Source organism: Rana temporaria, chromosome 2 (genome assembly GCF_905171775.1).
Source record: "Rana temporaria chromosome 2, aRanTem1.1, whole genome shotgun sequence".
Classification (NCBI taxonomy): domain Eukaryota; kingdom Metazoa; phylum Chordata; class Amphibia; order Anura; family Ranidae; genus Rana; species Rana temporaria.
Genome location: NC_053490.1, coordinates 55,706,891 through 55,723,526, shown reverse-complemented (window position 1 = coordinate 55,723,526; position 16,636 = coordinate 55,706,891). Strand labels below are relative to the sequence as shown.

Here is a 16,636-nt window from a genome sequence, read left to right as displayed (position 1 = left end):
TGGGGGAAGTAATGGAATTTCCCTGCAAAGCAGGGAATAAAAATTCATTATTTGCCTTTGTGAAAAAACCACACACTGTTTATACTAAAACACTGGCAAGGCACACATTTAACCCTTTTATTGTCATAGACGTTTACCCCCTTCCCAGCCAGTGTCATTAGTACAGTGATCACTGTATTCGTGTCACGGTCCAAAAGTCTTCCGCAATATCGCAGCCCCACTAAGTCACAGATAGCCACCATTACTAGAAGAAATGTTTTTTATATATATATATATATATATATATATATATATATATATATATATATATATATATATATATATATATATATATATATATATATATATATATATATATATATATATATATATATATATATATATATATATATACACACACACATTATATATGTGTGTGTGTGTGTATATGTGTATATATATATATATATATATATATATATATATATATATATATATATATATTACATACATACACACACACACACACACACACACACACATACATATCCTATAGTTTGTAGATGCTATAACTTTTGCGCAAAGCCAATGTACGCTTAATGGGATTTTTCTTACCAAAAACATGTAGCAAAATACACATTGACTTAAAGAAATTACATTTTTATTGGATAGGTTTTTATAGCAGAAAAGTAAAAGATATTGATCTGTCTTTTTATAGCGCAAAAAAAAACACAGTGGTGATTGAATACCACCAATAGAAAACTATTTGTGGGGAGAAAAAGCAAAAATGTTGTTTAGGTACAGCGTTGCATGACCACGCAATTGTCAGTTAAAGTAACGCAGTGCCGTATTGCAGAAAAAGGCCTGGTCTTGGGGGGGGGGGGGGGGCTCTCTAAGGAAGGAGATAAAACCAAGCAGAGGAGTCAAGAAATGCTCACAACCCCCGACTGAAACTGTGGCTGTCATCTGAAACCAAGTGGTTTTCTCTAAATTAGAAAGTGAACTTTAAGCAGGGATTTTTTTTTTACAACCTTTGCCGGAGGTCATGGAGAGATTTCACTGCAAACATACATTTCATGTGCAAAGTAAAACATCTCTGCAAACAGGTCTGTATGGCACACCATGAGTAAATAAGAGCCGACATGCATTTAGGACTGGCACTATGGCCTACCATGGGCATGGCAATTCTTCACCAGTGGGAATTAAAGAGGATCCAAACTTGGGTCAGCTTTAAACCAACTTGTCTGTCCCCCACAAGGCAGAGAATCCTGTGGCATCCTGGGCCACGTGACCTAAACTTATGCCTACAGCAACGCTGAATCATAAGAGTCAACAGCAGCATAGTCTTCATTCAGCCTGTACTAGTGCCTAGCTGCAGAATAGGATTTGGACACAGGGTCCGAAGCAAGCGGGCTGCTGAATACTTGTGTTAAAGCAGATTATATATAATATATATATATATATATATATATATTTTTTTTAACTGAACCCAAGTTAAAACAGGGCATGGATGCATGAGAGTGTGTGTACGTACGTGTTTAATGATTTATCTAGGGATATGCAATTAGCGGACCTCCAGCTGTTGCAAAACTACAAGTCCCATCATGCTTCTGCCTCTGAGTGTTATGCATGTGGCTGTCAGAGTCTTGCTATGCCTCATGGGATTTGTAGTTCTGCAACATCTGGAGGTCCGCTAATTGCATATCCCTGATCCAGAAGATGTCCAAGCTGCTGTGAAAGCACAATGTAGGTCCCGGGATTCTCCAGTGTCTCATGGTTTCAGCATTGCTAGCTTCACTGCCCAGAGATCCCAGGCTTTCCACACCTACCCCTTAGTGCAGGGATCCTCAAACTACGACCCTACAGCTGTTGTGGAACTACACATCCCATGAGGCATTGTAACACACTGACATTCACAGACATGACTAGGCATTATGGGAATTGTAGTTCCTGAACAACTGAAGGGCCGTAGTTTGAAGACCCATGCCTTAGTGGGTCTAATATTTGGATAAAAATACTGAACCCTTTCAAGCACACTTTTTTTTTTGCAAAAACAGAGCTATTTAGTTCACACATGTTGCAATACATATTTAAGCCAGTGTTTCGTCAGATTCAGCAACCCGTCAGAATTTGTAATGGGAGTGACGCTCTGTCGCCACCATCTTGCTACACCCCGCACTCCTCCATAGTAAGGATACACTGAGGAGGAGGAAAGGGGACATCTTGTTCCACTCACCAGACTTTTGCATTTTACACTTATTTTTAACAGGAGAGTGAGTTTATAATAGTACTTAGAAGGCCGTGTGACTAGTTAGATGTTGACTTTCAAAATCAGCGAACTTCTATCAGATTAGCAAACCTGCGAGATGAGCAGGCTTGCCGCTGCTTTTAAAAAATCAACATCATAACAGTCAGAGTTCCAAGTACTGGATTTCAGTATATAAACTCACTTTACTGTTAAATACAAGTGTCAAATGCAAAAGCACAGTGGGTGCAACAAGATGTCCGCTTTCACCCTTCTCCGTGTATCCTTACTATGGAGGAGTGCCGGGTGTAGCCAGATGGCGGCGACGGAACGTCACTTCCGTTACAAGTTCTGACGGGTCGCCTTATCCGACGAAACACCGGACAACCAAGTCAAAGCGATTCCCCTTTACCCGGTGGCAAGAGAGGGATTACTTTGACACAGTTGGCCGGCTTAAACATGTATTGCAATAGGTGTGAACTAAATATCCCTATTATTTTTATTGCAACGTTTGCTTGAAAGGGTATAGCAGTGTGCAGAGGGTTCATCCAGTATTTTTAGTGTTAATATGTGGTCACACACCCCTTTAGCACCTGGTAGATTATATGCATGGACACGCTATTGGGATCTGAGCACCAGGTATATCTTGTTTCTTTCCAATATTTGCATAAGGGGCAGAAACAGTCACTGCAAGAACCTTCCCAGTTATGTCCTGCTTTCACACTTCTCATTTAATAGATGGATGCGTTTCATAAAACAGGAGCTGATGAAAGAGTGAGTGAGACACAGGGAGGATTAAGGTGGGGATAGAACCATCCAGGTTACACCCCCAATTCTTGGCAACGAAAGCATTTCCTATACAGAACTCCCTGTGAGGGAAGAAGTACATCCCAATCACAGCACTACCTGCCTGGAGTTGGCAGGTTCTCTGCGCCTGCATGGGTTTCCTCCCACACTCCAAAGACATGCTGGTAGGTTAATGGTCTCCTGTCTAAACTAGCCCTAGTACAGAGGTTGACAAATTTGCTTGGCATCTAGGAGCCAGCTAAAAAAGTTAGGAGCCAGAAAACGCGCCCGTCCCGACGAGCTTGCACGCAGAAGCAAACACATACGTGAGCAGCGCCCACGTATGTAAACGGTGTTCAAACCACACATGTGAGGTATCGCTGCGATTGGTAGAGCGAGAGCAATAATTCTAGCCCTAGACCTCCTCTGTAACTCAAAACATGCAACCTGTAGAATTTTTTTAAACGTCGCCTATGGAGATTTTAAAGGGTAAAAGTTTGTCGCCATTCCACGAGCGGACATAATTTTGAAGCGTGACATGTTGGGTATCAATTTACTCGGCGTAACATTATCTTTCATGATATTAAAAAAAATGGGGATAACTTTACTGTTGTCTATTTTTTTATTAAAAAAAGTGTAATTTTTTCCCAAAAAAGTGCGCTTGTAAGACCGCTGCGCAAATACGGCATGACAGAAAGTATTGCAACGATCGCCATTTTATTCTCTAGGGTGTTAGGATAAAAATATATATAATGTTTGGGGGTTCTAATTAGAGGGAAGAAGATGGCAATGAAAATATTGAAAAATTACATTAGAATTGCTGTTTAACTTGTAATACCAACGGCCACCACCAGATGAATTATGGATAATCCAAAAGGCAATACAGAGGTGCAAGTAAGCAGAGAGCTGGCAAGAAAAAAGAAAATCCATTCACATAACCTAGCCTATGCAGACAATGGGCCCCACTAGTGGAAAATGCACTGTAGAGTTTGGAAAAATATGAGTGGGCTTACAAAAATCTGCATTGCTACACATGCATTTTACATCTGTATACATGATACCGACCAAGAGAAGCTAGAAGAATTGTAGACGCATATGCAGAAATGTAGATACGTGCATTTTTATACAGCCCATCTTTGCGTTTTAATGCAGGAATTTCCCAGCAGTACCATGTGCAGGTACCCTTAAGCTGGGTACACATGGTCCAAATATCTGCCGGCCCCTCAGAACACAAAGGCACAGCGGAAGAGATTGCTGCACCAACATTGCTTGCGTTAGTACTTCACTCTTCATTCTGTGCACTGGCTTGAAAAAAAAAAAAAAATGAATGTGTGTCCCAGGCATTAGACTACTGGGGCCCCTTGTCTGCATGGGCCAGTTTATGTAAAAAGCGAACAAAGCCTTTAACATGGACAATACATGACCTTTGAGGACCGGCAGAGTGTCTATTTTCTACAAATAGAAACAATAAAAACACACAAAGTGTGAGAATGATGTGCCTACAAACCTGTTGGGTTCATGAGGTTTGGCTGCACTGGAGGGCTGGTGGGGGCAGTGACATTCATCTGTGACAACATTGCTTTTCGAGGGTCTTGCCATGTTGTGGTCTGTTCAATATGACTAAAAGAAAAAAGAAAGCATAGCATTAGGTTTGGTATAAACATAATACAACTATTCTAGTTTTTTTTTTTTTTTATTGGTTTTCTTGTTGGGTACACACAGATAGAGACAACATTATCAAAAAGGTACAAAACAAAGATAAATATCCCTATAAAATACAGGGACACTACACTATCAAACAGACCAGTGCAGACATATAATTGATATCAAAAGGTGTAAAACAAAATTGACATCTTGTTCAAGATCAGATAGAACAAGCTTAAAATACAAATTCAAATCAATTTTAAGCATCAACAATAACCGACCACAAGGGAAAGTGCTACATATAGAGAACACGCGGCACAAAAGTCAGAATGCGTTCTGTTCTCAAAGTATCTTTGAATAGGCAAGATCCCATTCTCTTCCAGGTATAAATCTAAAAATAGGTGGAACACTGCAAAAGTGATCGTCACCAAATGAAACAAAAAATGAACTCGCTGTCAGTAAGTTTAAGGGCCCTTTCACACACACGGACAAACGGTCCGTTTATTACAAGTTCGTTTACGGACTTGTAATGTATCCCTATGGGATTGCAGACGTTAGCGGATGATGCATCCACTAACGTCCGCAAACATCCGCAAACATCCGCGTCCGCAAAGATCCGCTTTTGCGGACGGAAGAAAACCCTATTTTTCTTCCGTCCGGCGGAACGGATCGGATGAATGCGGACACACGGTCCGTAGTCATCCGATTCCCCATAGGGGAGAGCGGAGGAGAGACAGCGCGGTCTCTGCACTGTTGAGCGGGGACCGCCCTGTCCGCCGACAGCTCAGCGGGGATTAACGGAGGAATCCCCGCTGAGCCAAACGGGCTAACGGAGCGGATCAATACGGATCCGCTCTGTGTGAAAGAGCCCTAAGTGTTACTAAACCCACAACAGTAAAGTCAGTCTGTATATGCAGTAAAGTATACTTACTGTGGAACCTAAAGGAGTTAAAAAAAAAAGGCTGTTTGATCCTGTCTTCTGATTCTTCCCTCCCTGCACTGTCCCCCTGCACAAGTCCAGATCCTTTGGAGTCGGACTGCACATGCTCAGTTTGGCATGTATTGCTAGAGGTTTTTTTTGGGAGAGTGCAGCACAGGGCCAATCAGCACGGTCCACACAGAGGGTCAGGGGTCCTGCAGTATAAAAACTCCTACAAGCTTCACCAGGAACTTAAAGAAATCACAAGACTGCTTTATACTGCTGATGAGAAAAGATATTTAGCAGTTTATATTTACTAAAATAATTGCATTTCCATGTACTGTGGGAGACCGGATATAGTGAATGCAGGTTCCTGGGTTTAGCACCACTTTAAAATTAGAATCTGTGCCAAATTTAAGAAACTCGGTACCAGGCAGTGCTACCTCCCATAACCTGCACAGATCACAGCATCAAATATTTATCACACACAAGAAATGCACCTTAAAGGAACACTAAAGGTACAATTTTTTTTTTTTTTAAATAACATACATGTTATACTTACCTCCACTGTGCAGATCGTTTTGCACAGAGTGACCTGGATCCGTGTCTTCTGGGGTCCCTCGGCGGCTGTCTCGGCTCCTCCTCGCAAAAGCTTTCCACGTTCATGCGAGCTCCCTCGCATGGTGGAAAGCTTTTGCGAGCGCGCTCCCGTGATACAGCAGCGGCCATAGCCGCCGACTGTATCACTCGGCCCCGCCCCCCGGCGCGCCGCGTCATCCGCTGTGATTGACAGCAGCGCCAGCCTATGGCTGCGCTGCTATCAATCCGCCCAGCCTAGCCAATCAACGGCCAGGCTGGGAACCGAGCAGGATGACAAGCACGCGCCCAGGACTTTCGAACGGTGAGGTAAGTAAAACGGGGGCTCGGTGGGGGGGGGGGGCGGTGCTGTCAGATGTTTTTTTACCTTAATGCATAGGATGCATTAAGGTAAAAAAACTTTTACCTTTACAAACCCTTTAACCTCAGAAATTTGATTAACTTCTTAGCAAACAGAAAGGCATACATAGGTGGTCATACACAAAGATTGTTACAAGATGAACCCAAATCACGACGATTGCCTTGATGAGAAACAGATGCCGATGACGGGACAGACGTGAGCCCCAGTGAAATAGGAGGTGCTGGGGTACAAGCTATGCAAACCCTGTCCTTCACCCCCTGACCAGTTTTACAAAAAAGAAACAGACAATAGCAGAAAGTGGATGTACTTGGTGTGTTCCCATCTCAGCAAGAGACACGCTATATGTGCCTTAAATTAAGTCTCCTAAAGTTATTCCGATCCCCCAGTACCGATCCTGACCTTCCTGGGGCCCCAAGCAAAATGACATGGCACATTAAAAATGAGAAGCGGGGGGTGCTGACTTCTTACCTCTTCTCCCATGCAGCCAGCGAGTTGAGAAGCGGGGTGAGGGGGGCGAAAGTGACTTCTCACCAGGCGGGGCCTCTAGTAATTTGGGGGGCCCTTCGCAGCTTTGCGGGGCCCCAAGCGCCTTGCATAGTGAGCCTATAGGGCGGATCGGCCCTGGATTCCCCCCCAGCCCACCAGTTACTTTAGTTGGAGAGCACACTCATACTGGGGAAGGGCACTGGGAGACAAGAACATACAGCCCCAAAAAAAAAAAAAAAGAGAAGACAGGAATGACAAGAACTGGGCTTTGTACAAAATTACGTGAAGCAGATCATCTTCTGAAAATATAAGGATTATGGGGCGATGAATCACAGGCCTGGTCACCTTAAATAGCTTCCTTGTTCACGATGGGTGAGCAACACATCCAGTTTTGAAGGTATACTATTAAAAAAAAAAAAAAACTTCCAATATTGACCTAGTAAATAAAAGCTTCCTTATCCCTGCCCTCACTCCTGGGACAAAGCGACTCTGTGGACACACACAGCTAAACATATGGAGTAAACACCGGCCCAGAATGAGTCACTGTGCTCACAAACCAACACCACTGCCTATGGGGTGTTCAGGACTAAGGCCATGTACTAATGGAAGGGCTCCTTCACAGCAGCTTTATGTTCTATGCAGTACAAAGCACAGGCAAGCCCTTCATATGGAACTCAACAACCCCTGTGCAGAACATATTGTCTCCATGACGTAACATGTTCCAGCATGCAGCGCCATCAACCATGTCTACACGGGAACCAGTGAACCTTGTGTGTAGAACTGCAAACTAAGGGCCAGATTCTCGTAGATCGGCATTAAACTATGCGGGCGTAACGTATCTCGTTTACGTTACGCGGCCGCAAGTTTTACTTTTGCTTTGATTCACAAAGCACTTACCTGTAAAGTTGCGGCGGCGTAGCGTAAATTCTCCGGCGCAAGCCCGCCTAATTAAAATGATCCAGGTAGGGGGCGTGGATCATTTAAATTAGGCGCGTTCCCGCGCCGATCGTACTGTGCATGCGCCGTCCTTAAAATTTCCCGACGTGCATTGCGCTAAATGACGTCGCAAGGACGTCACTGGTTTCGACGTTAAACGTAAATGGCGTCCAGCGCCATTCACGGACGACTTACGCAAACGACGTACTTTTTTAAATTTCAACGCGGGAACGACCGCCATACTTAACATTGGTTGCCCCTCATATAGCAGGGGCAACTTTACACGTCGCAAAAGCTACGTTAAACGTCGTAAATTCACTGCGTCGACCGCGGGTACGTTCGGGAATCTCGCGTAAATAGCTAATTTGCATAGACGGGGAAACCACGTCGGCGACACCTAGCGGCGGGAAAAAAAATGCATCCAAGATCTGACAGCGTAAGAGCCTTACGCCTGTCAGATCTAATGGATATCTATGCGTAACTGATTCTAAGAATCAGTCGCATAGATACGCCGGGCCAGATTAGGACTTACGACGGCGCAAATGGCGTTGCGCCGTCGTAAGCCCTTTGAGAATCTGGCCCATAGTACTCAGATTTTCTGCTCAGCCCCCGAAAAGTGACGTCTCCCCAACTCTTTGCTTGGAGTGTTCTCATACGGAGAAATCCAATGGTTTCATCATAAAAGGACCACTTTACCTAAATTTTGCACAAGCAACCAAAATTTTAATTGGTTTATCCTCTAATGTAAAAAATATTTTATATAAAATGGCAATATTAGAATATACACATCATACATGCACACACAGTTGAAACTGACAGCAATATACTGTGTACAACACAAAGGATAAAAAGTGCATTTAGCATTCTCAGGAGCCTGCAGAACATTGTACCCACGATCGATGGGCGCAATATCATTCTCCTGCAGACACTTGCTACAGCATTTTGCCTGTACCTGTGTACGGATTGTTAAAAAGCTGTGGGAAGTGACAATGAACTAGGCATCCTTACAGTTCATCGAGACCTTTAACGTCTGCCGCAGTGACAGACAGTGCATGTAGTTCTCTCATTAAGGCCCCTTTCACACTGGGGCGAGAGGTGCAGTGGCGGTAAAGCCAGGGCTGTGAAGTCGGAGGAAATTTTGGGTACCTGGAGTCGGAGTCAGCAAACAATGCACCGACTCCAACTCCTACTAAATTTAGATTGTCGAAACATTTAGGAGTCGAAACATTCATCTACCAACTCCACAGCCCTGGGTAAAGCACCGCTATTTTTAGCGGCGCTATACCGTCGGAATTGCGGTTGTATTCGGCCGCTAGCGGTGCGGTTTTAACCCCCGCTAGTGGCTAAAAAAGGGTCAATACCGCCAGCAATGTGCCTCTGCAGAGGCGCATTGCCAGCGGTATACCATTGATTTTAATGTGAATGAGCAGTGGAGGAGCGGTAAACACACTGCTCCTAAGATGCTGCTAAAAGGACTTTTGGAGCGGCCCTGCTAGCGCACTGGAGAAAGAGCATCCACTGTTTAGGGTCTGTTTGCAGGCGCTATTTTTAGCGCAATAGCGCCTGCAAACTGCCCCAGTGTGAAAGGGGCCTTACTCTCATTTCCTGCGAACGATTGAGGTGGCAGTATGGGCGAAGCCCCACGGTTTTTGAAATCTCACAGTGGGTGCGGGGAGAGGATTCCTTCCCTGCCTGCTGTAACGGGCGTTCACTATCCTCGGATTAAGCCCCGCTTTTGGTAGCGCAACACGTGCGGGCATAGCCACACACCCCTGTGCCATCATGCATTTCCTGAGCCGTCAGAGCACTCAGGTTGTGTTTAAATACCGGCATATGTATGTGACAGAACCCCTTGGCTGTGAATGTGAGCAGATTGGCAGTTGGACAGATTTGTTTTTATCCATTTTTGAACAGCTGGGCTTTTTATTATTTTTTTTTTTAAAGGAGATACACAGAACACTAGAATCTTAATATTGGAGGTGATATGCGACGTTAAACCAGACCATAAGGAAATGATTTCAAGTTGGATGTGCAGGAATACCTGGCCACGTATGGTACCACTATTGGAGTTAGGTTTGAGCACCGTCATACCTACTAGGATTTAGTGGTCTAGTCATCAGGTGAGCATACAATGAGAACACTGAGGAGGGGGTTCTTTGCACATTGGATAACAAACTGCGCTGAACACAAATTGAAAAAAAGGAAGAGGATCTCATGTGGTGGATTTTCATGCACAATGGATTATTAGAGACATATTTAACATTTAAGAGAGTCATTGATTGAATGAAGAGTTTGTCTGTTTCTAGAGTCATAATTTGAGGCACTCATTTAAAAGAGACCATTTTCACAATTTGTAACCTTATTTTATAATTCTATTGTACTAGTTTATCAATTTCATGGGATTTAGTATTCATTAATGCAGGGCTCGACAAACCCCAGATGACAGGGCGACCAGAAGTTTCACCCTGGCACCTGGGCTGCAGCCTGAATGGTCCCCTACATCCCGTGTGCTTCCCCCGCTATGTATCCCAGGCTCCGCTTACCCATCTGCTGGCCCAAGACCGCCATAGCAAGTGCCGCCGGGTAGAGGGAAGCCGACGCGTGTCCGCTCTCCTACCCTTCCTGTTGACCCGGAAGCGACATCTAAAAACATTGATTACGTTGCATATCGCCGAGCACAATGGAATGAGAGCAATAATTCTAGTACCAGACCTTTCATAAAGCTAAATTGATTACCTATAAAGCATCATCTATGGAAAATAAAAAAAGGAGAAGTCCAGCCTGAGCTCATTTGGCTGGGCTTCTCCTATGGATCACAAGAGTGCAAGTCGTTTTGCACTCCTGTAACCAGTTTTCAGCAGAGAGCAGTCCGAAGTCCGCTCTATGCTGACGTCACCAAGATCAGTCTATGCACCGCGTCATCCCAACTCTGGATGACGCGGTGCCTGGACTAATGGGAGTCTCAGCTCCCCACCCCTCGACAGCTCAGCACTCCAGTGAGCGTGGAGGAGCAGAGCAGGAGAGCTGCTGATTGACAGGCAGCGGCTCTCTGCTACGGGAGGTGAGAGAACCGAGCGGAATTTGGTGGCTCAGTTCTTGGCGAAATATATATATATATATATATATATATATACATATACACACACACACACACACACACACACACACACACACACATACATACATACACATATATATATATATATATATATATATATATACATATATACATACACACACATATACTTTAGGCCCAAAATTTGTTTTTTTAAATGTGTGCAAAAAAAAAATGCAAAAAAGTCTCTGGCCGTGAAAGTGTTACAGGAGAAGTTCAACTTCAAGAACATATTCTATGTCCCACCCATATCATTTTTTTAAGCTGGCTCGTAGATTCAAAGCAAATTTGTCAAGCCCTGCATTAATGTGATATGATTGACCGATACAAGTCATATTTGGCAATATTTTAGCTGTGGGTAAAAAGGCAGCGTGTCCAAGCTTGCCGACACTTTTGCGCAGAGATTGATATATTATTAAACATACTTTATCCTGACTCCCGCCTGCTGTGGGTGACGTCTCTATCCTTCCAGAGAGTTTCTGGAGTATCTCAAGTCTTGCAAGATGTCCCTGCACGGTGCTGGAGATTCTTCTCACTAGATTTGGTGAGGACGCATTTGCTGGGATCTTGTGGAAAGGATTGCAATGTCATCCAATAAGCTGGTATGCCAAATAACATTTTCCCCACAGTTTTTTTTCTTTGTGTGTGTTTCTCCCTCCCCCCACTTTAAAGTGACTATTTATCATGATTGAGAGGGTACACCCGGACATTAAAGTCTGCTTCAAGGGGTGAAAATGTGTGACAGACGATGTGCATGACATAATAGTTACACATATGCAGGCAGAACTGTACTACATAAAAAGCTCTCCGCACTCCATTACATCACTATTATATTTGATGTTATGACGGCAGTGCTGGAGGGAGCAGAGCATGCCACATGTTGCTGGCCATTCCAGCACAGACTCCTCAGGGGTCCCCAGAGGATCTGACTCAGCGACTGCTTACATGAAGCAAACCATTTGCTCTTTGTTGCTTTTCTTTTCTACTCTGCTGAACAAAGCCAGCGCTGACCTCCCTGCTATTAGCGCACCAGAGGAACAGCTCTCCTTTTGAGAGGCCCCCTGTGAAGGTCACAGAGACCAGCTTGGAAAGCCTTGACGCCTGATTTCCTCGTGACGCCAATGGATGGCTTCCCTGCAGTTACAGATCTCCAGCACTTATTGCCCTGCTAGTCCTGAGCACAGTCATGGATACAGACACAAAAATGAGCTTTAGGTGAAAAGGTGGGAATAAAGGAGTGACATGATCTGCTTCCTCCTCCTACAGACCTCAGTGTGCTGCATAGCTGTACATTTACTGGGGATGCCCACACCGCAGGACTAACATTTCTGCAATAACCATATTAACCAAAACACAGACCAGCTTCACCGGGAAAGAATTGATCTCTAAAGTGGCAAAAGTGCATAACCAAAAAATGCATACCAAGCTACTAGAGCTGCACAATTAATCGTTAAAAAATCTTGATTCAACCCCGCTGACGATCTCCAATGCAGAGTTTGAAGATTCTTTCATATAACAAGTGGAGAGACTCAGCTGTCAAAAGAAAATATCCGGGCAGTGTGCCAAGTTCTTAACAGGAAACATTGTAACTAATGCTTCCTTCTTAGATCAAAGGGATAAAAGAATGTGTGTGTGTGTGTGTGTGTGTGTGTGTGTGTGTGTGTGTGTGTAATCTGGGCAGTCTGCCAAGTTCTTAACATGAAACATTGTAACCAACTTCCTTCTTGGAGCAAAGTTGTTTTTAAATGCAGGAAGTTTAACCACCTAAAGTCCAAATTTTTTTTTTTTTTTTTAAAAAGAACAGTAAAGTACCGTATTTTCCGGCGTATAAGACGACTGAGCGTATAAGACGACCCCCTAATTTTCCAGGAAAAATTTTGGTTTTGGGATATACTCACTGTATAAGACTACCCCCTTCTTACTAGTCTTTCTGGAAGCTGAGGGGTAGCCAGAACCGCTGACAGAAACAGGCTTTTTCAAATCTCACTGTGCCATTACATTACTTGCCCCTTCTCTGTGCCCGAGCTTGCCCCCCAGTGCAATCACTGCAAACAGTGCCATCACTCACTTTTTTTCTGGATAGACTTCAGGCGGTGCGGTGACAGTCTCTGTGCTGCGCGTCAATGATTTAAAAAAGACGCTCCTTCTCCTCAGACTGTCCTGTGTTAGGCGGAACACAAAACTTCCCAGCAGTGTCTCGGTTCCGCCTATCACGGACGTCTTCTCATCTCGTCCGAGGATGAGAAGGCATCTGTGATAGGCGGAACACAGAACAGAGGCGCTACTGGGAAGATTTGTGTTCCGCCTATCACAGAACACACTGAGGAGAAGGATCGTCTTTTAAATCATGGACGCTCTCGCAGCCTGGAGACCGTACCCGGCGTATAAGACGACCCCCGACTTTGGATGCATTTTTTTGCATGCAGAAAGTCGTCTTATACTCCGGAAAATATGGTAGGCAATTTTTTTTTGTTTTAATGTGAAAGATGTTAGGCGATCCATCTTCTAAGCAAAAAAAAATAAAAGTCATTTTCATTTTAGCCAGAATGGTGCAGCTCTACAAGCTACTAGTCATCTACGCAATTTTTATGCAGGAAAACTGTAGATAACGTTAGAAAAAAGGGTAACTTTCAGAACCCACTCCCCTCGAGTGTCCAGGGTCCAATCACTAGCTTTAATACGACTAGGAAAAAATGCATATGCGCCACAGCTGTCTTAGCAATGTGGGCACCAACTAAAAAAAAAATAGTCAGGTCCCTATGGCTTAACATCCAAAAAAAGCAAAAAAATAAAAACACAGAATGCTGGGTAAAAGCAAGCCCGTTGTATTTTTCTGTGTAAAACAAAGTGCCACAATGAATGCCATGTTTAGATAAAGCTGTTATATGTATGCACCAACTGCAATCGTAAACATACAGCCGACAGTCATACAATGTTGATTGTGGAAAGTCAATTGTCAATGAAGTTAGAAGAAAAAAAAAAAAAAAAAGTCTTTAAAAATGTTTTTGCTTTTTTTTTTTTTAAACAAACTTTACTCACATTCGACTTGTCTCCATTACCGCCTAGGTGAGAATGATGAGTCATCCTTCCAGGATACCAACATCACATATTCCAGCAAGCAACAGCTTCCACACAGACCAGAAACATGCGTCGGGCCACATGTCATCCGGAGCCCGGCTGCAAGAACCAGGAGGATACAGCGGACTTACAATGACAAAGTAAACAAAGATGGCGGTACAAGATGGGAAGAGCAGTGGAAGAGTGACGGGAGAAAAAAAAAAAAAAAAGACATCCCAGGACATATTCAGCTTTGGAAATTTATCCTCTAGGCTCGGTACACACCTAGGTGTTTTTTTCTGCTGTAAGACTCGGCTCTAAAAAACGCCCAACAAGACAAATCCCATTAATTTCAATGGCCCCAATTCACATCTGAGCGTGCGGTTGCCTAAAGCAAAACTGTACCGTACATGAGCTTTTTTGGCAGATTACAGATGCTGGACACAGAAGTGTGCCCGCAAGGTAACCCCCTTGGGAGGGCGCATGTGGAGACTAAGAGTTAGGACTGCAGAAATAATGGGGTGCCTTGGAGTGGCTCTGCAGCTTACACATGTATGTGGAAATGTCTGCTGACTATACCGCGGTTTTTAACGCAAACTTAAGATAATTTGGTTGGTAGCAGATTGGCTGGTAGGTCGAGTTGGGAATTCCCTTTGGTTGTGTTACCCTTCCCTGTGCTCCTTGCTGTGAATGCCAGTTATAGGTGGGGGCAGTGGCCAGTTTATCAAGTAGCCCTTACTAATCATTTCCAGTTTTAGACCAGCGAGAGAGACAAGTTTTATATACAGCCAAGGTTCACTTTAGTAAGGATCAGTTCCGTAGATAAAAGTCATGGCTTGTTATTCAAGAATAATTGTGTGTAACAGAGTGCCAAGCAATCCCTTTAATGGTTTTGAAATGACACCAGACAACAGTGATACATGCAGATATTTACTGACTGAAGCGCTAACCCTCAATAATATTTCTCTGACTTAACCGTAAGGGAGGGGAAGGAGGAAGGACAACTTTTCATTAAGCCAGTATTTATATGCATCAGCTTCCTGCAATCCCTGTACAGCAGAACGGATATTTGCCGAGTCAGCACCCATCATACAATGCCGTCAGTCTCCTAGACTTGCATATAAAAAGAAGATTCCCCCCCCCATTTTTAAATTAAGGCCCCTGTAAGTCTATGCCATAATGTGCTGGTATGCACCTCATACTAGCACATTATAAAAGACATACCTTTCAAATGGAACCCTCAAGCATTGAGCCGTCACTGCTCCTGCGCTTCCATCTTCACCTGGACTTTTTGGGTTTGCGCTCTCCAAAAATAGTAACAAGTTTAGGCTTTTTTCCAAGGTACATACAAAAAAGACCCATAAAGCTTACCTGTAGGGCAAAATTTAAAATTGGAGTTCAATACCAAGCAGGACTTTTGGTGCGCTTTCAGAAACCGCACCAGAAATGCTCGATCTAATAGAAGTCTATGGAGAAGCACAGGCAACCCATACAAAGACTGCAGATACACCGCGCTGCAGCCAAAATGCAATGCGGAATTGTGAACGCGCCTTTATAAAGACAGAAGAATTCCAGCTCACCAGCGCATGAGTTACAAGTAAAACCATTTACTTGTAAAGCATACGGGACTGTGTAGGACCCCTTTTGTTGCCTGAAAGTGGAAGTCCATGCTAAAACTAAAATCCCTGCATCTATAGCCATCAACAGTCTAACACTAACCTATCTATCCCTGTGAAGTAAAACAAATAAGAAATCAGTATACATACACATTCTGCAAGCGATCCGATCTCCAGCGGCAGAAGCTCTGCAGAGGACACAGCTGACTGAAATGAATGGGAAGTGACGTCACCCATAGAGTTACTATGGGGCTTCCATTTTTAGATGTGTCCTTAGCGTGGGATCAGAGCGTCCACCGCTTGAGATTGGGTCGTACCGCCTGCAGGAAAGGCATGTATACAGATTTTTTCTTTGCATGGCTAGATAGGTTAAGGTTAGAATGTTGGTGGCTTTAGATGCAGGGATTTTAGTTTTAGCCTGGACTTCCACCTTAATGAGCCATGTGCAGTCATTGGGGTTATGCTACACAAACCAATCATTTTATACTTCCAGTTGGGTTGCTGGAATGCTGCGCTCTTCTGCATCTCTATCTGAGATGCCTCTACTCTCCTGCACCACATTTACTGCCACAAAGTCCAGCCGTGAGGAGCGTCCACCGCCACAGGAGAGTAAGGAGGACAATCTGAGGTCACAGAACGCTTCAGGTAGGAACTGGCAATCTAAAGCCAACGTTAACCCATTAAGTTTTTTTGGCTTTAGTTTCCTTCATTGGAAAGACTTCAATTAACTTACTCTTGTGGTTATTTTGAGGAAGAGAGCAGAATCTTTATTCTAATCCTTCCTCACTTTTCTTTTATAGATGAACTCCAGCCTCATTAGTCTTGCATAGTTGTACGGGACATTTTGATATTTGTAGAATAGCCCAATGTATGCATCTTGACAGAAGCACTGAGG

At 43.8% G+C, this 16,636-nt stretch overlaps 1 protein-coding gene across 11 annotated transcripts in view; it reads right to left on the bottom strand.

Annotated features, from left to right (window-relative positions):
- YAP1 (Yes1 associated transcriptional regulator) overlaps positions 1-16,636 on the bottom strand; it is a 104,632-nt gene that overhangs the window by 34,435 nt on the left and 53,561 nt on the right. For all 11 annotated transcript variants that reach the window (XM_040340198.1, XM_040340202.1, XM_040340197.1 and 8 more), the window contains one exon: positions 4,518-4,630. In XM_040340198.1, coding sequence (XP_040196132.1) covers positions 4,518-4,630 — 113 coding nt within the window. The remainder of the gene's footprint in view (positions 1-4,517; positions 4,631-16,636) is intronic.